The 25,858-nt window shown below is 34.8% G+C and overlaps 1 protein-coding gene and 1 long non-coding RNA gene across 4 annotated transcripts in view; one reads left to right on the forward strand and one right to left on the reverse strand.

Moving 5' to 3' along the window:
- Positions 1-25,858, forward strand: part of LOC120889005 (uncharacterized) — a 410,936-nt gene that overhangs the window by 81,486 nt on the left and 303,592 nt on the right. The window lies entirely within an intron of this gene.
- The window catches only part of Mtmr8 (myotubularin related protein 8), an 84,777-nt gene that overhangs the window by 38,496 nt on the left and 20,423 nt on the right, over positions 1-25,858 (reverse strand). For 2 of the 3 annotated variants that reach the window (XR_013431776.1, XM_013362813.4), the window contains exons 2-9: positions 20,898-21,020; positions 17,401-17,563; positions 16,123-16,280; positions 13,051-13,179; positions 11,787-11,921; positions 8,513-8,645; positions 7,137-7,246; positions 860-985 (exon numbers count right to left, since the gene is read on the reverse strand). Coding sequence is in view for 2 of the 3 variants with exons in the window: in XM_013362813.4 (XP_013218267.1) it covers positions 860-985; positions 7,137-7,246; positions 8,513-8,645; positions 11,787-11,921; positions 13,051-13,179; positions 16,123-16,280; positions 17,401-17,563; positions 20,898-21,020 (1,077 nt within the window). In the remaining variant the exon portion in view is untranslated. Of the gene's footprint in view, positions 1-859; positions 986-7,136; positions 7,247-8,512; positions 8,646-11,786; positions 11,922-13,050; positions 13,180-16,122; positions 16,281-17,400; positions 17,564-20,897; positions 21,021-22,751; positions 22,831-25,858 lie in introns of all 3 variants that reach the window. The other variant, XM_040282397.2, reaches the window with a different exon arrangement.

Genomic DNA, 25,858 nt, shown 5'->3' on the forward strand with positions numbered 1-25,858 from the left:
TAGGTTGCCTTCAAACTTTATATGCACTCAGGAGAAATTACATTGGATTTGTATCTAGTGTCACTTTTTTTGGCCTTTACATGACACCATAATTAAATGTAATCATGTGCTTATGCACAATGTTAAACTCAACCCATAAAAAATAAGAATCAAAAGGTAGAATTTGAGTTTGTGCTAAGAATGAAATAATTTTCAAAGGTTAAAAGAAAATTCTAGGCTAGGAGTGGTGGTACATGCCTGTAATCCCAGTTATGCAGAAGACTGAGGAAGGAGGATCATAATTTGGAGACCAACCTTAGCAACTTAATGAAATCCTGTCTCAAAATAGAAAATAAAAAGGGGTGGGGGATATAGCACAGTGGTAAAGCACCCCTAGATTCAATCCCTAGTACTACATATACACACATGCAAAAAAAAAAAAAACTAAAGAAATGAGGATAAACCATGATTATCGGTTCTCTTTTTTAGGAAGATCAACAAAGTAGCATTGGCTTCAACACAAGAAAACAACCATGAGTCTGATGTTCACATAGATATGTTACAGAGGATGACCTTATTAGGCAGTCCATTTTACTGTTAACCATTCAGCTTTACAAACTTTCTGAGCCTTTCCTATACTTTATTACAGCCTGTTGTATACAACTTAACTTCTAATGGGTAATGAAGTACATTAAATGCACAACAGAAAGTATACAGACTATAGATGCATTGTTTAGAGTAGCTAAACTAAAATATAGCTCTTTTATAAATTTAAAGCTCATTCTTGTAAAAACATGGGACAAGTTAGTTGAGAGTTCTTTTATTAATTTATTCACAAACTGCTACTGACACAAAGTAAATGCAATCACTGCTCTCTTACCATGAGTCCTTTGAATGTCCTATAAAATGGATCTAGAAGAATGCTGGCCACAGAGCAGACTTGTGCTGTGCGGTCCCACCCATCAGAACAATGGACTAAGACATTGGCCTTTTCTACTTTTACTGCCTGTGAATACAGGGCAAAAAAATACAATAAACCACCTTTGCTTAGCATGCTGGACTAATAATAGGGCTGTCAATACTGTCCTTATAGCACAGAGACATTTATCTAACTGGGTTACATTAATTTCTTTACATAATATCAGAATCCTTTAGGAGGAATGAAAGAAAGAGTATATGAGAAGAAGGAAAGCTTATATAATAGGAAAATAAAATAAGAAAACAATACCTAATATGGGATAAAGGGAAAACCTAAGTCCATAAAAATAAGTATCAATTCTCAGAGGAAGAGTGGGTAAAAGGAGAAAGTCATGCTCAAAAACACAGGACAAATCCACACTCCAGTCCCAGATCTAATAAAGATTTCCTATATCTATCTGGTCTTACTAACAAACCCTCCCAACTTAAGATAGAAGAGCTTGCCCATCTTAGCTTGGTTTCTTTCCAATCAGAATAATGTAAAGACCTGAGCAATTTTGGCAATGGCAGATTTTGATCATTCATTTACTAATTCTAAGGCTTAATTATGTAACTGCATGTGCCAGGTAAGTACTATGTATTAGAGATACAAATATGATAATCAATTTCTGCCTTTGAGGAGCCCACAAACTAGTCACAGTACCCAAAGGTAAATAATTATAAGACACTGGAAAAACAACTGCTAGAGTATAATGTGTGGTAAATATGTCCTTTTGCAGGAGCTGGGGGAACTTGAGCCTCAAAGAAAGAGTAGGACATCCTTAGGTGAGGAAGGAAAAATATACTAATTAACTCACGTATTCATTCATTTGCATATATATGTCAGTCGATGCTCAATGTACAAGAGACACTACAGTGTGCACTAGGAATGCAAAGGAGACAAACTCTTGAACAAATTACTGCGAACAGGTGATAAATAAAACAATAAAATTCCATGACAGGTACAACAAAAGCACAAAAGATAAACAAAGAGGAACAGATAACTAAAATGGATGTTTTCAGTTAAATAGGCATTTGCCAGACTGACTATAAGGAAAGGACATTCCATCAGGGAAAACAAATGACAGCAAATACGTATGCAAGGAGGCATGACATAGGTTAGGAACTCTTAAATAGCTGGTTACCATTAAGTTTGGGCTGGGAGTGAAGGAAAGATGAGAAACAGAGCTGGCCAAGAGGACAAGGATAAGATGAACAAGTATGCATTTTATCTGGTGGCAAAAGGGAAACTATAAGGTTATGAAAGCAAAGAAGTATCATAATCAGATGTGCACTTTAAAAAGATCATTGTGGTGGCAGCAAGGAAAATGGCTTGGTAGAACACAAATTTGGATATAGGAAAAACAGTCGAGGAGCTGCTAAAATCATGAAAGGACCACAAGTTCCTGAAGTTAAAAAAAAAGTAGCAGTGGGGCTTAAAAGGAGAAGGATGGAAAGTATAAAAATTTAACAGGATATACTGAAAAAATGAATATGAGATGAAGAAGGAAAAGTCAAGGATAACTCTAAAATGTACAGCTTAGTTTAGTAACTAGATGGATAGCAGTACCATAATTCTATAAAATACATATATGTTAGAAGTTAGTTTTAGAGAGTAGTGAGGGTAAGTGAGATTTCAGTTTTGGCTATGGTGAGTCTGAGGTAGCAGAGAGAGAGAGAGAGAAAGAGAGAGAAAACAAGAAAGTGCCAATGGAGAGTACAGGGAACAACTGGATATTTAGGTCTGGAGTTGAGGAGAGGGGAAGGATCTAAGCCAGAGTGTAGAATTGACCACTGTCTCAATTGATATAGTAATAGGAATTGTGTACATAGCTGCTACTGTCCAGGTAAGGACCAAAAAAAGTAAGAAAAGAAAAAAAAGCAGCAATGTTTAAAGGGCAAGAAGAGGAAGAAGGGCTATGATAGGAGTTAGCCTGTACAGAAACAGCCTGAAAGGTATTAAAAGCAGGAAGGAATGGCTGGATTAAAGCCAAAACAAAGAGTTGGGGGGTGGTCAAAAGTATAAATGTGACAGAGGTCAAAATAGAATGAAGATTAAAATTTGATAAGTGAAGAGTCATTAGTATCCCTAGCAAGAATAATAGTAATGGCATAGAAATTGGATCTTACTGAGCTGAAAGATGAAAAAAGGTGAAGAAGTATTCATAGGGAAGGCTAACTGTTTTCCAAATGGCTCTAAAAGGAAAGAGGGTACATTCTGGATCTAAAGTGTCCCCCAAAGGCCCATGTATTGAAGATTTGGTCCCAAGCCTGCGATGCTATTGGGAGGTTGGGCCTAATGGATGGAAATTAGGTCACTGGAGACATGCCTTTAACGAGGTATTGGTACCCCAGTCCCTTCTTGCATCTCTGCTTCCCAGCCACTATGAAGTAAACATGTTGATCTATTATGTACTCTTTCCATGATGTAGTGCCTCATCACAGGCCCAAAAACAAGGTGGCCAAGTGATAATGGACTGATACCTCTGAAATTAAGCTAAAATAAACCTCTCCTCCTTAAAAGTTGATTATCTCAGGTATTTTATCACAGTGGAAGAAAGCTAACACAGAGGGCAATTGCTAGAAGCAAATATGATTATTTTTCTTTAAAGATAAAGAAAAAATATTTGAACATACTTCTGAAGGAAGAAACTAGTCAAAAAGAACAAGTTGAAAATATAGCAGAAAGAGGGATTAATTGATAGAGTTGGTTTAAAGTAGGAGAGGATGGGATTTATAATATAGGTAGCATATACACAGATTGGATATCAAGTCCTCTGTGATAGTCAGGAGAAAGACATTCAAAAATGTTAATAATAATAATGAGAAGATGAGATATCACTTTGACTTTTCTGTGAATCAGGAGACATGTTTTAATATGTGCCTACAGAAAGTATAACGAGCTTGAAAGCAAGGTACAGAATGGCAACACCTGCTTGGTGCAGCAGGACTAGGATCCAACCAGGAACACATACAACAACTGCTAAGTAGGCAACTATAAACTTGAAATAGTTCAAATTAAACCTATAACAGTACAAATTAACATGTATAAAATTTATTTACTTGCAGCAATGCTCAGTAGTCAGAGTATAGGAAATTACTGAGGTAGCAAAGCAGGTAGAATAGAAGAATAAGGGACAAGGTGGAATGGAGAAGTTTCTATACCAACAGGTCTTGGTAAATAGGGAAGAAAGTTTAAAAAGTGAAGTTAAAAGTATAGAGGTCTCAATGAGCTTGAAGAACCATGCTATCTAGAATAAATGTTTGAGAACTGGCATATAAAAACAAAGAAATATAAGTGCAGAGAGTTCAACAGTCTGTACATGAACCTTCAAATCTCCTGAATAAAGAGGGAGAGACAGGTGTTAAGGCCTTTCTCAAAGTCTTTAATGGAGAAGGGAGAGAAAGAAATGTACAAGGTAATATAGCTAAATGAAATAGATCAGAAAGGAAGAAACAGTTTTGTAAAGATCAAGGAGAATACTAAACTTTCCCTAGGCCATTTAGTTTGTGGCATGTAGGAGAATGAGCAACTTTTGTAGTAACAGTGCAAGAAAATTTGTATTCCTGGAAGGGTAGTTAGGTTGTAAGAAAGGAGTTAAAGAAATCTGGAAACAGGCATCTCAGCCTTTTTAAAATTTTTAGTTCATCAGAGACTTCCATTGGTATCAGAGGCCCAACAGTAGCAATTATGCTCTTTTTAGGGATCCAAACAGAGTGAACAGTAGACAGGACAAGATGCTCTATTGCATTACTAATGATAGAAACACAAATTAAAACATGATATAAAACTGATCACCTATCACATATACAGAGATTAAAAAAGATTAATGATTACCATTGCTGGCAACATTGAAAAATGGGTATGGTACTACATTTTCAGAGGCACTTGACCACACCCATTAGAATTTGAAATATTCATATTCTTTGACTAAGAAAATCTACTTCTAAGAATATTCACATATGTAAGGATACATGTTTAAGGTTATTTGGTGCAGCAATGTTTATATTAGTGAAAAACTGAAAACAACAGAATTTTTAATTAATGGAAAACCACTGTAAATTCCCACAATGGAATATATATAGTTTTTGGAAAAAAATGAGGTTGTATTGACTGACCTGATCTGAAAAATGTTCACTATTTTTAAAGATGAAAAAGGCAATTACAGAACAGTATATACAGTATAGTCCTATTTTTACATAGTAATAGTATATGTATGTATATTGAAAAACTCTATAGCTGTACTATCCAAAATGAAAGTCCCTAGTCATCTGTGAGTATTTCATTTGAATTTGTTAAAATTAATTTAAATAAAAAATTCAGTTCTTCAATTTCACTCATCAAATTTCAAGTGCCTAGTTATCTTCTGTGGATAGTTGCTACTCTATTAGAACATACAGAGCATTCCTATCATCACAGAAATTTCAAATGGATAGTACCAATCAAGAGACATACATATTAAACTATTAATAGTGAAATGTGTGATGTAGGAAAACAAATGGGAAATGTTTACCTTTTGCTATGTATTTCTGAAATATCAACTACTTTATTAGTGTGCACATATTGCTTTTTTAATGAGAAAAAGTAAATAAAAATAAAGAAAAGAGAGAGAGAAAAGTGGCATAGTGTATTAGAGAACAACAAGAAATCTACAATAGCCAAGTTGGGAAAGATTGGATACCAAACTACAGGCTTTAATAGGCAATAGAATAGAGAACCATTGGGGGATTTTCACCATAAAGTAACATAATCAGAAGTATTGCAAATGACTTTCTAGATAATCTGAGGAGTAACTACTAAAGAAGTAAAGCAGTTAGGAAGTTATTATATTACTTTGGAAAGGTTAGTGAATGTGTTAGGTAAGGAACATATGTTAGAAGCATCTTTAATCTATAATGTTAATTGTAAAGAAAGGATAGATTTGAAACACTTTTTAAATAGAACTGATAGGAGTTGGCAATTGACAGATGGAAGAAAGAGGGAGAACTGAAGACTGATTGAAGTTTTAAAGCTTGGGATACTCTATAGGTGGCAAGGTTATAAGGAGCACAGAATAATTATGCAATCCCAAATCTATTATTGGTCAACTCATTTTAATTCAACCAATAATTTAAGGTTGGACAATCTATCAAATTGCCCTCTCCTCCATCATCATTTTCTTTTGTCTAATAAATTTGGTTTCAGACAGGGACTATAGATGTATGGTTGTAGGATATATGAAAAAGGAACAACATGAAGAATGTTTTGAATAGAGGGATTGAAATAGCCAAAAGGGGCACATAGTAAATACTAACACATTACAATGAAAAGTGCAGGCAACAAAACTAGGAAAACAAAAAGTATTTAAGGCAGTTAATTACACACACACAGATATTCATATTCATTCTCTCCCTCTTTCTCTCTCTCTCCAAACCTTTTAAACCAAAAGATATACATCATTGCTTTCAACTGAGAAAATGACAGCAGAGGAGTGAAGAGTCATTTTCTCCTTTCCTTTACTTCTACCAAATAAAGAGGGGTGGGGTGAAGAGGGAAAGAGTTCAGTTAGGAATATATAAAAGATAATTCAAAATGAGAAAATATATGCTTTGAATTTCCTTTTTTTAAAAAAAAAACATCTTAAAAAGGCTGGGGTTCTGGAGGTCAGAAAATAAGTGGGTCAGCCTAAATGTAGGGTAACAAAGCCTGCCTAGACTGCATTCAGAGGCAGACCTATACAAAAAGAAGCCATAAAAACGTATGTATTCAGAGCTCTGAATACTCACAGATATGTAAGCTCTCATTTATTTCACACTCACCCTTAACACAAAAACACATCAGAGAGTAATTGAGCTGGAGGGACTATTAAAGATTACCTAAGAATTTTAAACTGAGGTCTAGGTCTATGAACTCCCTGAAATTGAGGTCCACTTTTATATGTATAATTATATCTGCATTTTCCAGAGGGGGAGATGATCAATCTCATTCCCAAAGTGTTCTGTGGGCCCCCCCAAAAGTTACACTAGATACTATAGAACCATTTTGTTTTATAGATGGAGAAGTGAGGCCCAGAGAGGGAAGAAACATGCCCAAGGGCAAACAGTTGCAGAGCTGAATCCAGAAACTAGATTTCTTTTAATATTCTTTCCACCGTGGCACACTACTTCAAGAGATCAAATAATTAAAGGCAGTGCAAATTCTTAAAAGTCTTGATTATTACCTTTGTAATGAAAATTCCAGCATCCATAATAGCTTTAATGTGTCTCAACCACCCTGAGCTCTCCAGGCCACTAAGAAATTCACTCATTGTTGGAGTTTTCAATTCACAAACTAAGGTAGAAAAGGAAGCAGAGATTGAAATTGACAATCACCTCAGTTTATTCATCAAGAAAGGGAAGAAAGTGGATCCCCATTTTGTAAATGAGGAAGCTGAGGAACAGAGAGGTTAAATGATTATCTGGAAACCATACAGTTGAATCAGGAATAGGACTAGGGATAAAGGCTACCAGACTTCCTACCATGGGTCTCTGCTTTCCCTAGGTTTGGAACCTACCCTCAAACACTCAGAAATCTCTCAAGAAAGCCCAAAGTATGAGTCAATACCTACAGGAAAATACTCACATCTCCTTTCATTAAAAACACATTTGATCCCCATCCTAATCCCACCCACTCATCCTAATCCTATAAGCTCTTAACATCTGTCTCTACTCCTATACCTCCATCTACTTCTTTCAGCTCTGTGCTGTCTCAACAGGTTGCACGGAAGGGAACACATTAATTTTTGTGCACCTTTCACTAGTTATCCAGCAGAGGGCAACCTTTTGCCTCAAAATCTGTAAAACAAAGTTCCCTTCAACAGAATGAAAACAGGAGAAAAACAAGGAAAACGGATATTCAATATTCTAAAAGGGACATAGACTGAGGAGACAGGATGTGATAAGGGTTGTATAGTGGAGAGGCCCTGGCATACTGTATCAGTACAAAACTGAAGAATATAAAGGAAGAACAGGTAGTTCAGTAAAGAAGGTAAGTTTTCATGATCTTTTCCTGAGTTGGCATATCACATCATGGAATTCTCAGTAGTGGTTTAAGAAGAAATGTTCTAAATTCAAGAATCTTACAAGGCCCAGCGAACCACCTCAATTCCCCTTTTGACACCAATTATTTTGCAGTGATGACAGATGGCCAAAATGTCTGATATCAGCATTTTTTCCCTTGGAGATCTAAATTCAACTTCTTCTTCAGCAATGATGATATCAAAATGATTCCATATAGATCATATTAGGTTACTTTTTTGCCTTGAGGACAATGAAATGAATTCCAAATTCATTCATGCTTATGTTGGTCTAACCACCCCTGAATACCAGCCTCTATTGAGAAATGAGTTTCGAAATATCTCATTCCCCTTGCCAGACTAACACTGCTATAACTCAGTATTCTTTTAAGTTATGTCCATACTCTAGTTAAACATCTCATCACTTATTTACTCTGCTCACCTGCTGGCTTTTATGTTCCACCCCAAATCAGGAATGCTTTTTTTTGACATAATAGTGCCAAAGTATGGCCTCTGGCCTAGCCAAGGTGAAATCCCTGTACCTTCCAAGAGTTTTTGCAGGCTGCTCCGCATCACATGAATGTTCTCAATGCCCATGAACCTGAAGCGAATGTTGGCATAGTTGTCTTCATTTTCATACCCCTTACCAGCTGCTCGGTTGGCCATGGCATTTAGCTGTAGAGGGCATAACATAGCAGATAATGCCAAATGATGAAAGAGTGGGGTTCATCAATCTCAATACCTCATTCAAAACAGTTTTAAATCTTACATATTCTGGTATGGAGCGAATTTCACTATTTTTTAGACCAAGTACTTAGGTAACCGACTCACAGAAAGAGGGAAATTGAGGTTTTCTTGTATTACTAATATCCTACTTAAGAGATGAAGGATGTGGCAGTTATAAAGATATTTGATCTGAATAACTAAAATAATAATTTTGAGCTACCTATTACAAACAAGTATCTTCACAGCTGAAAGGACTTTAAAATGAGAAAAATGTAAAAGTTCACAACTTTACAAGTGAGAAGCTATAGAAATAACTCTATGAACCTCTGGGCTAATCAATTTTTGATAGCTATTCTAGAAAAGATATCAATAGCGTGGCTGTATAAGAATTTTGGCAGTAAATGAGATTTACAGAAAGGAAATATTCATGCAGTCACTTGAAGTCAGCCAAAATACCTTCTATGATGATGACCATCTTACTGATTTTCTGTTGTTTACCAGTTTTCTTATCTACTGTGTATTGAGCATTTCAAGAGGCAGGAGGAGCATATACATGGACAAGGTGTGATTTTTGTATTCATGGATGAAATGCAAAAATCTCACAGCAAAAACTATACACATTAGCAAATATAAAGGAAAATGTGCAAAAGGCAGAAATGTGACAGTAATTTTGATCTTTTATCACTCTGGCAGTGTCACTGAGCTTTCATTAAATGACAGATGTCAAAGGAATACCTGTGGAAGCACAAACAACAGCTGCCTAGTTGCAATGAATTTAGTTATAAATGATTCTTCAACAAAGGATATCTAATGTAAATAGCTAGCAACACTGTGCCAGTACATACTCTATGGAAATATACCTGGCAGATTTGAAAAGAGCGAGGTATTAACATATTGATGAAGAGATGTTTATATATATATATATATATATATATATATATATATCACATACACATGCACATATATGCACACACATGTGTACACACACCATATATATTTATTTATACACACACATATAATGTGTGTGTGTGTATAATATATATATTTTTTGGTACTATGGATTGAACCCAGGGACACTTAATCATTGAGCCATATCTCCAGTCCTTTTTACTTTTTTTTATTTTTAGACAGGGTCTGTATAAATTGCTCAGGGCCTCACTAATTTTCTAAGGCTGGCTCTGAGTTCTTGGTATGTGCAAGATGATGCTGTGCTAGATCTTTAAGTGCATTATCTCATTTGATTGTCAGTATAGCCTCTCATGGTAGGTACTATTATCATCACCATAGGAAAACAGGTTCAAACAAGTAAACCAATTTTCCTAGGATCATATGGATAACAGTCAAAAGGCAGGAAGGATTTGACCCCAGGTTTGTCTGATTCCTAAGAATAATTTTTTTTCACTACATCTACTGATATTATATATTTAGGCATCTAGAAGAGAGAGATTTCCAGATATCTCTAGATCTGTTATTGCTTCAATTTTCTGGGGATGAAGCTTGATGATAAAGCACTTGACTAACATGCACAATGCATGCCCTGGGTTCAATTCTCAATACATATCTTAATTTGTTTGAATTTGAGAGGAAAATGGGACCTGCTAAAAGGCACTTTCTGGTGCTAAATTTTAACAAATCCTTCCAGTTTTAAAAAGCTTAGTGTGTTTCTTGTGTGTCTCCCTCTTGATAAAAGATATATATTTGATTTAGATCTTTCCAATATCATAATGTCAAACATTTATGACTGAAACAAGACAGCAAGCTTTTGAGAAACTGAAGGGTAGTGCCTGAGCAGACAGGGAAATTATTTTCTTTCTTGGGTCCAGTCAGTCCTAGGTAGCTCTGGAGAACAGCCAGTGAGAGATCACAAAAATGGGACAAACAGTTGTCTAAGGTCACTATCTGGTTTCGTGCATGTCCAGTTGCTCAACTCTGAAGCCACAACCACCTGGCTTAGGCTTAGCTCTAAATCACTGATTTTGCAATCACTAGGTTGCAATTAAATATCCTAATCATGAACATTCCACACCTACAATTCTAAGCAAAATCATTTCTTTGGGGGTCTTTTTGTGAAAAGCACAACTTTTAAGAAAAGAGAATCTGTCCTTTACTTCTTTTAAGGGGCACAATGAATTCTTGTATAAACTTTTATAGAACTAGACAAACTGTTGAAAGTCAGGGATTTAATGCAGAGAGGAGTTTAGGCTGATACTTAGGTTGATCTGAGGACTCCCTGTTCAGTGAAATTCACATTAGGGAAGAAGCCTGAGAAAACACAATGCAATAAGTCCACAGCACTGGGCCCTCAGGAAGATCAAAGGATTTTGCTAGGCCCATGTCCACTGCCGAAATCCATGGTGAATCTATGTCTCTGGTATTTTCTTACTCTATGGGACCAAGATCTAAACTGTACTTCATTGATTTGGGGAAAAAAAATTAGGTAATAGTGCTGTGTGCTAAAAAATTACTACCACATGAGCTAAATACTTTTGTTACTCCTATAGCAGTCTGTGAATACTGCTTCTCTGGGGGACGCCAAAGTATCATTAATACTATTATTAAATACTATTATTTCCCAATAACAATGAAAGTGTCAACATATGGGGAGGGGATTGCAAGCAGCAGGAATATCAAAGAAGTCATGACAGATACCTTTGATCTTGCGTCTACAATGTAATATAATTTAATACATTATTTAGAGAAAGATATATTGATATTACTAAGCCTCTGGTGTTTAAGTTGAAGTTCTTTCTCTGATAGTAAATTTAGACCATAGCAGGGGACTACTGAAAATTCTGGTTAAGGAATAGATTTAGTAAAAATGATAAGGAGATAGATGTCAATGAGTCTTCAACTCAGAATGTCAAATTGAGGTAACAATGCTAAGTTGTTCTAAGTAACTTCTCATAGCCTCATTTGACAGTGACAGGCTTATAAATGGAGCATCAATGGCTTGTGCAAGTGATTTTATGTAATATTTGACACAACAAACCCACACACACTAATTTAACTTTCCCAGTAACATTGCAAGTGTCAACATACGAGGAGGGGATTGCAAGTAGCAGGAATATCAAAGAAATCATTGACAGATACCTTTGGTCTTGTATCTACAACATACATAAACTGGCTCCCAGGGTTTGTTTGGCTAATGGCCTCTAGCAAGAGCTCATCATCTACACAGCGAGTATAAAATCCAGACAGAGGCTGGCTACAGCGGCAAATGGCAGCCTATAAGGAAAAAATGTGTTAGCCAAGTCATCACATCTACAGGTGATAAAAATTCTTCCTTGAATCTAAGTTTAGGGAGTAGAATAAGAGAATAAGCCAACTTGGGTTAGTATCCACAGCAAAGAGATGTGATTCTAAAGCCTAGCTTCCACTGATATTGAGCTAAGCCTCCTGCCTCCTCTTGGCATGTGGCTATTTCTCAACCCAGTCTTGGCAAATCAGACTACAAAAAAAAATCACATCTCGAGTGTTTCTTTAATAAAATCCTATTCTTGGTGCATAATGGATTGGTAATTTTTCTCAAAATGCCCATTTTTTACAGTTCCAGTAAAATAATCCATATAAACTAGAGGCTTGAAGCAAGGGAATTCAAGATACAACAAAGATCTACAGATTTAGAGAACAGGGTTCACTATTTATAGGAGTTAATGCCAAAATCAGAGGGCTGGTATATTTCAAGCCATTTCAACAACAATAACAACAACAAAAACCAACATTGATATTTAAAAGGAATATCTGGTAATGATTAGTTAATCGACTTCATTATACTTTGGTGTAGTTTTGAAGGAGTCTGTGCATTTTGGTAGTTCCATAAAAAGATACCAATTGCATTCATACACTCTTTTGCATTTCAGTAGTTGCCTATTTGAGGACTTAACTATTTGTCTAACCCTAGATCTCAAAGTGACCATAAAAGGTAAGAATTATTACCACTTCCTATTGAGGTGACTCAAACACAGAGGAGTCAAGTGGTTTCTTCTTACAACCTTAAATTACATGAAAAAGAATAATAAAGGGTCAAGGATATCTATATTCTAGTGAGAAGCCACAGTTCCCAAATATATCTCATATAACTAGTTACCTTTTTTCTGCAACATCTCACTAAGATGGAACCCACAGAAAACAAACAAAAGAACAACAAAATACCACTCAACATATCCATGACATTTTACAGTTTACAAAGTGCATATATATCCCCCCAAATGTGTCACCTTCAAAACTCTCAGAAATACTAAAGTTCAAAGAAGTTGGGTTTGAGGACACATAGCTATTAAGTGGCAGGGTGGGACTGAAACCAGGTCTTCTAGAGCAAAGTTTAGTCCCCATTATAGAAGTTTGCTTAACTCACATTGTTCTCTTTGTAGAGGTAGGAGAGCACAGGGACACGTTCTTTACTTCTGAACTTTGAACTTCCAACCACCGTTCCCAAGGTAACAGATTTAGGAACCACTATTTCAGGAGGGTAGGTACTGCATATCTAAAAGAAAATAAACTCAATACACACACACACACACACACACACACCTACACGTATATTTTTCACTTGCTATTAACAGGCTGTAATTAGCATTCACTGAAGCATTAGCTGGCTGGGATTTACCATCCAGATTCATCCATTCCTCAGAAATAGGAACAAAAATATCCTAGCTATAAAAGTTTTTCCAAGTATGCTATTATTTTCCAGAAAGGAAAGTATAAACACATAAAAACAAAATCTACCTTTAGAAAAACCAGAAAAATTATAGGCAAAAATACACATTCAACCCTACTCTGAAATTCCTACATTTGCCTATCAGAATAAATGATATAGATAATAAATAAGTAAATTAAAACAAATAAGCTCAAATGTGAGGCAGACAGGTGGAGGAGGAAATATTATTTACTCTTTCATAAACTGCATACTGAGTTCCTGGTATGCATATCTAAAGGGCCTTTAATATACTAATGTGGGGGTGGATGTGTTGACATTTTAGGTGTGACTTATTCTATAAAGAGATTAACACGTTTTCTGAAATTTATTAGCTTTTAGTGCTTAATTTTTTTCCAATCAGATATTATAATAGCACAGACTTAATGCAAAATTAACTCTGATCACTCCCCTAAGAACACTCCCAAATATTTAATAATAAATCTTAAAAAATAAAAAGATAAAAGTAATTTAAGGTAGATTAGATCAAGAATGCTCTACTTATGTCAGTGACCCCAAATACAGAATATTTGAAAAAGAAGTCGTTCTCTACCCGTCCCTTTTACCTGTCAGACTTTTCAGAAGCAGGTCACACAAGGAGAAATAAATGAAGCTGCCCTTTTGGCTCAGAAGGCCATGCACATCCAAAGGGCCAAAATGGATATTTCAGACTTATTCAGGAGACTTAAAAACATATTTGAACTGCACAGAATTCACCCATCTGTACTCATTCCTGTAAAGCATGGCCCAAATAAGCCACTTTGTAAATGCGTCTGCTAAGGACAGCTCATCAGTTATCATACCTAGTGAATACTTCAGAGTTGTGTTATCAGAAAACCATTGCAATTAGTATTTTATTCTGATAATAAAATCTGGAAATAATTTAAAGATCCAACAATTTAGAGATATCACTTATATACCAATTATTCATAGAAGGCCTGACTGCCATCCTTAGAAAGTCTTCCTTGTGATATTAGCTTTTGGTTGGTGCCCGGAAACCTGGATTTTGGAAGGTTGTCCACCATTCCTTAACTGGTAAGAATGTCATTGTGCCTAAACTGTTTGTATGAACAATGTGATTTATGTAGAAAACATGCTTTCTGTTATGGTTTGGATGTGAGGAGTCCCCCAAAAGCTCAGATACTAGACAATGTAAGAAGGTTCAGAGGAGTAATGATTGGGTTGTGAGAGTTTAAACCCAATCAGTGAATTAATCCCCTGATAGGGATTGAGAGGTAACTGAAGTGGTAGGGTATGGCTGGATGAGGTGGGAATTGCTGTGGGGTTATTGGGTATATATTTTGTATCTGGAGTATAGAGACTATTCCTCTCTGCTTCCTGAACTCTTTTCCTCCACCACATTCTACTGTCATGATGTTCAGCCTCACCTTGAGCCCTGAGGAATGGAGCCAGCCTTTTATGGACTAAGACATTTATAACTGTGAGCCTTCAAATAAACTCCTCCTCCTCTACAATTGTTCTGGTCAGATCCTTTAGTCACAGCAGCAAAAAACCTAACTAAAATACTTTCCTATTGGGCATCTGAAATTTTGGTCTATATGAAGGCAAATGCAAGCAGCCAACCAATAGAAATCTTGGGCAATGAAGCTCTAATGAGCTTCCCTGATACACATGTGTTATAATTTATTGCTGGGGTACATTAAGTATATCTTATGTGACTCCACTGGGAAAGGACATTGAATGATTGTACTGTTTTCTCCATACTTCACCTTATGTTCCTTTTTCCTTTACTGATTTTACTTTGTATCTGTCACTATAATAAATCATAAAGTTCAAATATATGTTCAATCCTGTGAGTCCTTCTAATGGATCACAGAATCTGAGAAATGGTCATGGGAATCCCAAGTATACTCCTAGACCTGTATATTCAGCCCAGAGCTCTTTCTTCAGATACAGACACAAAGCTTAATATCAAAAACTAGATATCTTTTGAATCAACCTTGAACTCAAGTAAAAATCTGAAGATGTGTGTGTCCCTCGTTTTGTTGTCCTCATTTTGGCTAACATAATCACTACCTGCTTGGTTACTAAAGCCAAAAATAAGGAATCTTGGATGCATACTAAACTCCCATTCCTTTTTTCAACCACATTTTTACTCGCACCAGATTCTTTCAATTCTACCACTTAAATATTCATCTTTTAGATTCTTCTCAATTTGTCTAATTGCCTTATTTCATGTTCTTATCATTTCATGTATTACCTTTTTGCATTCTTAGCCAGCAAGCCAATTCTCCAAACTAATAACAATAATTCCTTTCTAAAATACAAATATATTTTCATGCTCCTTTCTATATTAAAATATAGAAACTTCATGATAATGTTCTTCTTCAAGATAATGTTCAAATTTCTTAATTTAGCCATGAAGCCCCTCATGATCTGGTTTCCTTTTTAACCTCCTTCCTTCTCCCCTTACATAAATTAGGATAAAGTTCCTTCACAAGGAAATACCCCAAAACATTAAGCAACTTCTGGCTTCCCAGGTTGCTTTTCTTTTCCCTCATCTACATTCCCATAGCACCCCTGTGCTTTAGACCAGGAGATCTCTGACTTGGTGCCTTGAGCACAGTATGTATCTAATAAATGCTAATTGAATGTTAAATGAAAAGGAGAGATTTTATAAGGGATTCCCTCTTTCTTTTTCAAAACTTCATTTGCTGATATTCTGCCATTTTAATTAAATGTACCTAAAGAAAAGCAAAAATCACAAATCACCTCATAGTTTCTGTTGGCATCTGTTATGGTCCAATACCGATTGGGTATTCCCATTCTCTCAAAGTCTGATATTGGATCAATCAGTTTCCATCCATTTTCCCTCATCTCTTTTGATGATTTGGGATTATAAGAGAAAGCATAAAGATCTTCAGGTAATACTGGAGAAGAAAGCCATGGAAACAAAGTTACTATAAGTAAAACTGAAAGACCACCAAACAAGGCGAATAAAGATTACCTTTTCTCAAAAGGAATGTTTGTCAGTCCCAGAAAAGAACAGGACTTTGTGTACATGTTTGTCTTTATGCAAGGGATAAGAACTGACATATTGCTTTGGGTTTTTCTTTTAAAATGTTTTATTTTTTTGTCACCAGTAGAAAGTGAGAACTTTCTTTGGCTTACTATAAAAAAGAATGTCGAATAATAGACTGAATGAGGCTTTGGGTTTTCACATGTTAGGAAGGTAGTCCTTACCAAAAATTTTAACTGTTTGTAATTTCACAGTTTGTTTGACACATGCCACACAACATTAACAATTACACTGCATTCTACTTGTCAGGCCAACACCAACTTCTGGCTGATAAGGGCCACTTCTCCCTGTCAGTTTTGCTTCCTCCCTTCACAAGATGGGACATGCAGTCAATACTCATTTGAGCAATTCAGGTGACAACATCTTTCCCAGAAATATCAGAGCCTATCAGAACTTTATTAATTGCTGGGTTGACTGGAAGGTTTTTCTATCAATAAAATATCAGCAAATACTGAGGAATTATTCTGAGGAAAAAGAGAAGAAAATGGGAGGTAAAACTTAAGAGCATGGGAATCCAAAGACTAAAAATCAGAGGAGGCCAATAGATTAATTGCCTAGGAGTGAGGGCTGAGAATGAAAGTGAAGCTGGAAAAAGTAATGAAAATGATATTTTAAGAACTATGATAAACAGCTCTAATCTTCCAGTTGGAATTGAAGGTAGGAGTAGGAATAGTGGGCCAAACATAAAGCCCAAAGGACAAAAGGAAATAAGACAATATCTATTAAACATCTACTATATACTAAGTGCACAGTAAAATGAATGAATGTATCTAAGCTTCAAAGCAACCACCTTAGGAGTTTTACTCCCCCTACTTTTATAGGTAGTAAGCTAAGTTCAGAGGTTATATAACTTGTCTACATACCACAGATCTGGTAATAGAGCCTGGATCTAAACTCTAACTATACAGCCCATGATCTTTCTATCATGATTCTCTGGAAAAATTATTTTAAATAAAAATACTATCATATACCTGGCTGAGAAAGCTTGAGTAGTGAAATATAAACCTCCTCACACACAAGGTCAGAGTCTAAAACAAAGTGGGCCACCCGGAAATTCTTACAGCGGAGGATCAGAGGACAGCCCATGCTAGTGAAGGGCAACTTCTCCACAGTGGCAATGTGATGGAGTGCAATCTGCAAAACAGAAAAGAAGCAAGATAAACATACATATGTGTGCTAGCTCTATCATTATCAGTGTTCCTGACTCTCTGTAGTGATAACAGCATGGCCAAACATGTAGTCAGATGGACAACCTACAACATCCTTTGCAAGACACAATGGGAGAATCTCAAACAGAAATAAAACATAATAATGGCAAAACAATGAGAAGCAAATAGCAGTGTTAGACAAATTCTCTAAAGTCTCTGATAAAAGATAAACAGGTTTAGTGGATTAGCTCAGCAGAGATAACTTCTCCATGTTACAGTGGAGTTTAAAAATCATAGAATAATTATCAGAAGAAAACAGAACTTCCTCTTTTTAAGTGTTCAAAATTTGAATTATTATTCATTTTATTTTTTCTGCATTTATTGCTATTTAATTTGAAATTCTATTTTATTATATTTTAAATTTGTATTTATTAATTTTTAAAAATTTTTTTAGTCATACATGATATTAGAATGTATTTGAACTTCCTTTTGTTCTAACAAATTACTAATTAAAATAGTGGTTAATAATCAGTATTGTGATTACTCACTAGGTTGCCCATGACTATTAGCTACTTAATCCCTATAAGAGCCCTTTGGGGTATAACCACCCTATTTTAGGAATAAAGAGATAAAGGCTCTAAGAAGTGAATCCTCATGAGAGTTCACCCAGCCAAGAAGTAGCACAAATAGGATTTGAAACATGGAAATCTAACTCTATAGTCATTCTGAAAACGCTAGATCTGGAATTAGGACATAATAAAAACATTAAGAAAATGTTCTCCCACATTTTAGACTCTAATGACAGCAAAGCAAAAATGTCAGATGAAGCCAGGTTCAGTAGCATGTGCACACCTGTAATCCTGGCAGCTCAGGAGGCTAAGGCAGAAGGATCTCAAGTTCAAAGCTAACCTCAAGTAAAAACGAGACACTAAGCAACTCAGTGAGACCTTTCTCTAAATAAAATAGGACTGGGGATGTGGCTCAGTGGCCAAGTATCCCTGAGTTCAAACCCTGGTAACCCCCGCCCCTGCAAAAAATGTCAGATGATTGCTTTGGTTCACAATAATGCCAGCAAAAAAAAAAAAAAAAAAAAAAAAAAAAAAAAAAAAAAAAGCATAGAGAGGGAAATGATAAAAGAAACTGTCTAAATAATGTAATCCTCTCCTTATAAATCAAAAAAGCCACAGAGCCACAGAAACATTTTTATCATTTGATGTTTTTCTCCATATATGTCTCTGATGTTTCCTGCAACTACAGACCCCAGATGTGCTCTTTCCATTCTCTGGACTACCTCTTTCCTGTGCCTACAATGGCCTCCCAATCAACAGTGATTTTTCTTCTCTTCACACCAATTTTATTGGTAAGTCATCTCATTCATGAAATCTTCCAGTTATATCCACTGTCTAAGAATAGGGAAGGTGGGCTGGGGTTGTGGCTCAGTGGTAGAGTGCTTGCCTAGTACACTTGAGGCACTGAGTTCAATCCTCAACACCACATAAAATAAAATAAAGATATTGTGTCCACCTATAACTAAAAAATAAATATTTAAAAATGGGGCAGGTATGGAGATCATTCACATATGCCTAAGAGGAATTTTAATATTTTGTCAAACTCAGTTCCTCCCATGACAGTTTTGAGGATACCTGAAAATCTCTTGATAATGTAATAGAATTTAATGTATTAAATTTTAAGAAAATCAAAGCCCTGACAGTCAATGTGGGAGACATGTATTTGGATGGTAAAACAATGATCACCAAGATCAGGAGCAAGGCAAACAACTGTGATAATGGATATACATATGAAATAATTATCTTAAAATTCTTTTTAAAAATACCTCATATTTTTTCCATATGAGGTTGCATCTTCCTCATTTTGCTGCAGTGGGAGAGGAGTGGGGATGGAGACTAATTGGGCAGACTACGATTGGTAAGAACTTTATTAATAATACTGATTGGGTAAATAAGCCCCCTCTGACATGCAGAAATAAGTAACTTAAGTTCTCCCTTCTAGATCCTACCCACTGGGTTTGAAATACATGCCAGCAGGAACAAATTTTGAGACATTTAAACTGATTATGAATGTAGGTGGACAAGAGATAAGCTCATGGCACAGTACTAAAGAGCTGTTTCCCAAAGTATTAGAACTAGGAGAGTATTTACTAATTACATAATCTAACCACCTAATTTTACAGATGGGGAAAAAAACTCAAAGAACGAGAATCACTTATGTATGGTCACATCACCAATTAGCTTCAGATCCAGCTAGAATAAGCTCTCCAGATTCCACTTGTGGCATTTCTTTTATTGCAGCAAAATGAGGAAGATACAACCTCATATGGAGAAAGTCACAGTATTTTTAAAAAGAATTTTAAGATAATTATTTCATATGTATATCCAATTGAATTTATTTTCCACTCATATGCCAGTACTTATTATATCCTATGCACTGTTTTAAGCACTTAAAAACATTAACTTTGTAATTCTTATACCTTGAATTATCAATGTATTATTATTATTCCTATTTTGCATGTGAACAAGTTAATCACAAAAAAGTAACTTGCCCAAGGTTATAAAGGTAATAAATAATTAAGCTGGGATTTCAGCCTGAGCAGAGTGGCTCTAACGTCTGGGATCTTAATACTATGCCATATATATGAAACATGCTGTATTTGTTATAAATGAAGAGATATAAGCATAAATCTAGCTGGTGACTAAGATTAAATTATGATGCTGCTTTAGGATAGGAAAATAATGTTAAGGGTACTAAAGTAGTTACAAAACACTATTCAAAGGAAAAACAAGAAACACACATGTACACTCTCACACACATTCAGATGAAATCCTGTCTTAGTACAGAGAGAGTTTACTTCAGTGCAGCCCAGGGTATATGCCATGGGGCCTAACCATTAGCATCATCTAAGAGCTTTTTATGAATCCAAATGTTCAAGGGCTCTCTAAGGGGTTGAGATTTTTTATTTTCCACAAGCCCCCAGATGACATGGATGCTGCTGGTTCTTGGACCCTGACTTTTATGCAGCAAGGCTTTCCATTATTTCAGGATACTTAGCAATTAAAAAAGTTCAGAAAACAAGCAGAAACTACTAAACCTAAAATAACTGAAATAAATCTCAGGGACACTCTCATGACTACACCCAATAACTTGAGGGAAGAGAAATCCTACAATTCAGGCTACAAAAAGACTCTTAGAACCTATTTTTGAAGAATAGTTTTCACAGCAATTCAACAATGCTGCTGAAATTTCAAGGAACTACATGTATACATAACTCTTTGAGATATTTTTATATTTCTTCTCAAACATACCCATGTTTCTTTCCTGGCTGTAGCAGAAGCCTCCACATAGATCAGGTGTGTTGCAGTAAGATACAGAATCCCATTAGCTGGTTTCTTACCCACATAACGATCCAATAACTTCACATTTTCTACCTGTTATTTGAGGAAAAAAATACCATTATCAACTCACTATCTGTGACTAAAGTGGGAGAATTCAGAACAAGATAAATGCTGTCAATTTGCTACAAAAAATACTTTGAGGTTTTCCACTTCCTGCCCAAGAAGATGAACTAGTATGATCTGTATTTCTTTTTCCTAAATCAGCCCAGGGAAATCTATAAAAGAGGGAAACATGAAATCTAAATAATATTAAAAATCTAGACAATGTTTACATGATGGGAAAGATATGGATGGAAAATAAATAGAATCTGAGAGCCTGCTGAAGTATTTATCTTGTTGGAGGAAAGATTAAGTTATTTAATGTGTAGAAAAATCAAGAAGGGTACATAACTTGAGGATACATCTTAAGTTACTAAGCAAGAACAACATAAAACAGAAAGGAGAAAAAATGAAAAGAAAGTACTATAATTGACAGTATAAGATGAAATACCAAAAAAGGTCCAACATAAGAATAACTATTAAATGTACCTGAATTAAACTGACTAATTAAAAGACAGACTTACAGATTGGAATAAAGTAAGATTCAACAATATTCAGGCTAGAGAGACACACTATAATATAAGAAGACACAAACAAATTGAAAATACTTTTTCAAAAGATACACCAGACAAATATGAACCAAAATAATGTTGAGGTAGAGCTCTCAATATATGACAAAATAAAATTTATGTGACAAAGAACAATAGGACAAGAAGATATATCCATTATACACATGTATACATTTTCCAATAGTTTCAAATATATCAAGCAACTAGTAGAACCAGAGAGAGAAAAGGAACAAGTACACTTGAATATTCTAATATTCTTCTATTAGGAACTAATAGATCAAGCAATCATAAAAATCAAGTAGAGATAAGGAACACTTTTGCATTATCAATAAAAAATTCCAGGTATTATACAGAGAGTAGAAGTACAAAAAATAAAGCATATAGAATCATTCAAAAAACAAATAGAATTTTCCAAAAAAAAAGACCATAATTATGGTTGTAAAGGAAGACTCAATAAATTTCAAAGGTTCAATATATAATTCTATGTTTTCCAATCACAATGCAATAATATTAGAAATAACAAAATAGTAGTCAAAATTAACATGTTTGAAACAAAATGGTCCATTACTAAATTAAACTTGTGTTAAGATAAATCATAAAATAAATATTTTAAAGTGAATGAAAATAAAAACACAAATTAAAATTTGTGGGACAATTAAAGAGAGCTAAGAAGGCAGTATGTAGCTTTATATACATTTATAGTTTTATATATCAGTGTATAGCTTTATATATCATTAAATGAGAGAGGCTAAAAAAACTAGCTAAGAATTCAATGTAATGGAAATGGCAAAATAACAAAGAAGAAGATGGATACTAATTAATAAGCAGAAAATCCTTTTTCACAGACAGAGAAATGCATCAGAATTTGACTCTTTGAAAAAGTAAATAGATATTTTATAAAGATGAGAAAAGATTTAAATAAATAAAATACAGGATGAAAAAAAGGAAAATAATATATAAAGTTTTAAGTGAGTATTATATATAATAGGCTAATAAATTGGAAAGATGACATGAAGTAAAAAAAAAATCCCCCCCAAAATAAAATGACAATGATAGTGAAAGATTTCTCCTACCAAAAAATAAAAAAAAACTACTCAGCCCCAGATGATATTATAGGTAAATTCTACCAAACTTCCAAGAAATAGTTAATTACTACCTTATCCAATTGATTCCAGTCACTAGAAAAAGAATGAAGTTTACTCAGTCCATTTCATGAGGGTAGTGTAATCTTGATTCTAAAATCAAATAAAGACAATTATAAGAAAAGAAACTTTAGGCCCATTTCACTTATGAAATGCAGATGCAAAAACAATTAGCACCATTTTTAGGGAAGATAATCATCTACTTAAAAAATTCAAAATGAAAAATCAAACTATAGGAACTAATATGAACAGAGTTCAGTAAAAATATGAGATAGAAGATCAACCCACAAAAATCTACATTTTTCTATACCAGCAATGACCACTTAGAAAATATAATGAAAAATACTGTTCACACTAGCAACAAAACCTATACAGAAACTTGAAATTTTATCAAGCATATACAAGATCTTTACAGAAAAAATCTTTAACTCTAGAGTTAACTCCCTAATAAAAGATGTAGAAGATAATCTAAAGAGATTGCCATGGTTTAAATATGTTCCCCAAATTTCATGCATTGGAATGTTAATCCCCAAAGTCATATGCTAATGGGGTTTAAAAGGTACAACATTTGAGAAGGAATTAGGTCATGAGGGCTCGGTTCTCATGAATTAATTAATGTATATATTCAGATTAATGGACTTATCCAATTGATTCCAGTCACTAGAGTTATCAAGGGAACAGTTTTTGTTATTAGTGCACGCTTTCTGTGGCCAGCTTGCTACATTTCTAATGTGATACTTTCTAAGCAGGCCAAGCAGGAAGGCCCTTGGTAGATGATAAACAGATATTAGTAACATGTTTTTGGATTTCCTAGCATCCAGAAATTTGAGAAATTAATTTTCTTTATAAATTACCCAGTATCAAGTATTCTGTTATAGCAACAAAGAAAATGAACTAAGACAGAAATGAAGACATCTTTGTTGTTATATGGGACAACTTCATATTACAAAGATGGCAATTATCCCTCAAACTAACCTATAAATTCAACTCAGTCTCAATCAAATTCAAAGTGGATTTTCCAACAAACTTATACTAAATCCAAACAGAAAAATAAGTCCCACAAATAACTAAATAAAAATTTTTAAAAAAGAAGACTAGACAGAGGAAGATTTGTTCTACTAGGTATCAAAATATACTCAAAGCTGTAGGAATAAATAAAAACTCATAGTACTACCACAAGAACAGAAAAAGAGACAAATGGGGGAAAACAGAGCTGAAAGGCAAACTCATATATAGATGGGAGCCTAATACAGCATAAATATAGCACTGTAAATTGATGGACAAAATATAAGATATGTACTAAATATGCTGGAGGAAACAGTATCATTACATAAAGACAGAATCATAACCCTATGTAACACAATATACAAAAGTGGACCCTAGATGTGACTATATATGAGGTAAAACTATAAAGTTTCTATGAAAATACTACAGAATACCTTGGATCTATGGGCAGTGAAAGACTTTTTAAAGGTTAATAACAGTATGGGAGAAAGTATGTGCAACGTTTAAAATGAATAAGGAACTACTATTTAGAATATAATATTGACTCCTACAACTCAAGAAGAAAAGAAGGCACTAACAGAAATATATATATAAAAAGCATAAGAGTAGGCAAGTTACATGAAAGAAAAGCCCAGATATATGCAACCATGAAGAGATGACAAAAATCTTTTTTAATAAAAGAAATGAAAATTAAAATGAGATATTAGTTTAGTTCTATAACAGAAAAAAATAGAAATGTAGAAAATGTTACATGTTGGTAGTGTTTCAGGGACACAGAAACTTCATCCACTAAGCTGAGGTGTGTCCACTCAGGAAGGCAATCTGCCATTACTTAACATAAAAATTACTTATCAATTCTATTCCTGAAAATGATCCTGAAAAAATATTCATATAGGTCCATAAGAGGAAATGTACAGGATGAAAATGTTCAAATTTTGAGAACAGGCAGGTTAGATGTGGAAGAATATTATGCAACAATAGTACTAATAAGAAGCAATGGGCTATGGTGGGCACAGTGGCACATGCCTGTAATCCCAGCGGCTTGGGAGGCTGAGACAGGAGAATCACAAGCTCAAAGCCAGCGTCAGCAACTTCTTAGCAACTTTGAGGCACTAAGCAACCTCAATGAGACCCTGTCTCTAAAAATAGGGCTGGGTATGTGGCTCAGTGGTCGAGTACCCCTGAATTCAATCCCTGGTACCAAAGAGAAGGGGGGGGGAGAGAGAGAGAGAGAAGCAATTGGCTATAGATACATATAACATGGATACATGGATGGGTAAAAGAAAATATGTACAATTTAGGGCTAAGTAAATAAATAAAAATGCGAGATATCCTTGCATAAATCAATAATAATTATGTGCCAGGAACTGAGGAACAGGTGATGACCTCAATAATATACAACAAAGATTATAAAAACAGAAGCAAACATACAAGCCCCCTTTCCTTAAACAAAACAAAACAAAACATGGAAAATAATCTTAGATACTTAAAAAGGTGATTTATAATGTTGGCCTCTTTATCTCATCTGTACCCAGGGTAAAACTTAGGATTCTAACATGCCCTTGGGCATCATGACTCTCATTTACAAAGGGAGGAAAGAAGAATTGAGTGAGATTACACTGAATGCAAAACCCTCAGTCAAATGCTTTTTTTTTTTCATTTTGCATATTCACATTCAGGCATCATTAGCTCTAAGTATATCAGTATAACAAATTACTATGCAGGCAAATTGCATATGGCTGAAAAGGATGACAATAATGATTTATCACCTCTTTTCCTGGAGACATTTAAGAAAAGTAAACCCATATATTTACTGAGGCTTTTTCTTAATCCTCTTCATGTGTCCCAATAAAAACATCATAAATATGTTTTATTGTGTATTCTAATATACACTACATATACACATACTGTGTGTGTGTGTGTGTGTGTGTGTGTGTGTGTGTGTGTATGGAAATATTATCAAGACCACTGCTATAATTTGAATATGAAATGTCTCCCAAAGGCCCATGATCATGTGAGCCCTGGTAAAGCTCACACTAGCATCAGATCTTGTTATTAACCATATGATAATGGTTTTGTATTCATACAAGATGCAAAAGTACTGGGGTCGTGGAGG

Source organism: Ictidomys tridecemlineatus, chromosome X (genome assembly GCF_052094955.1).
Source record: "Ictidomys tridecemlineatus isolate mIctTri1 chromosome X, mIctTri1.hap1, whole genome shotgun sequence".
In the NCBI taxonomy this organism is placed as follows: Eukaryota; Metazoa; Chordata; class Mammalia; order Rodentia; family Sciuridae; genus Ictidomys; species Ictidomys tridecemlineatus.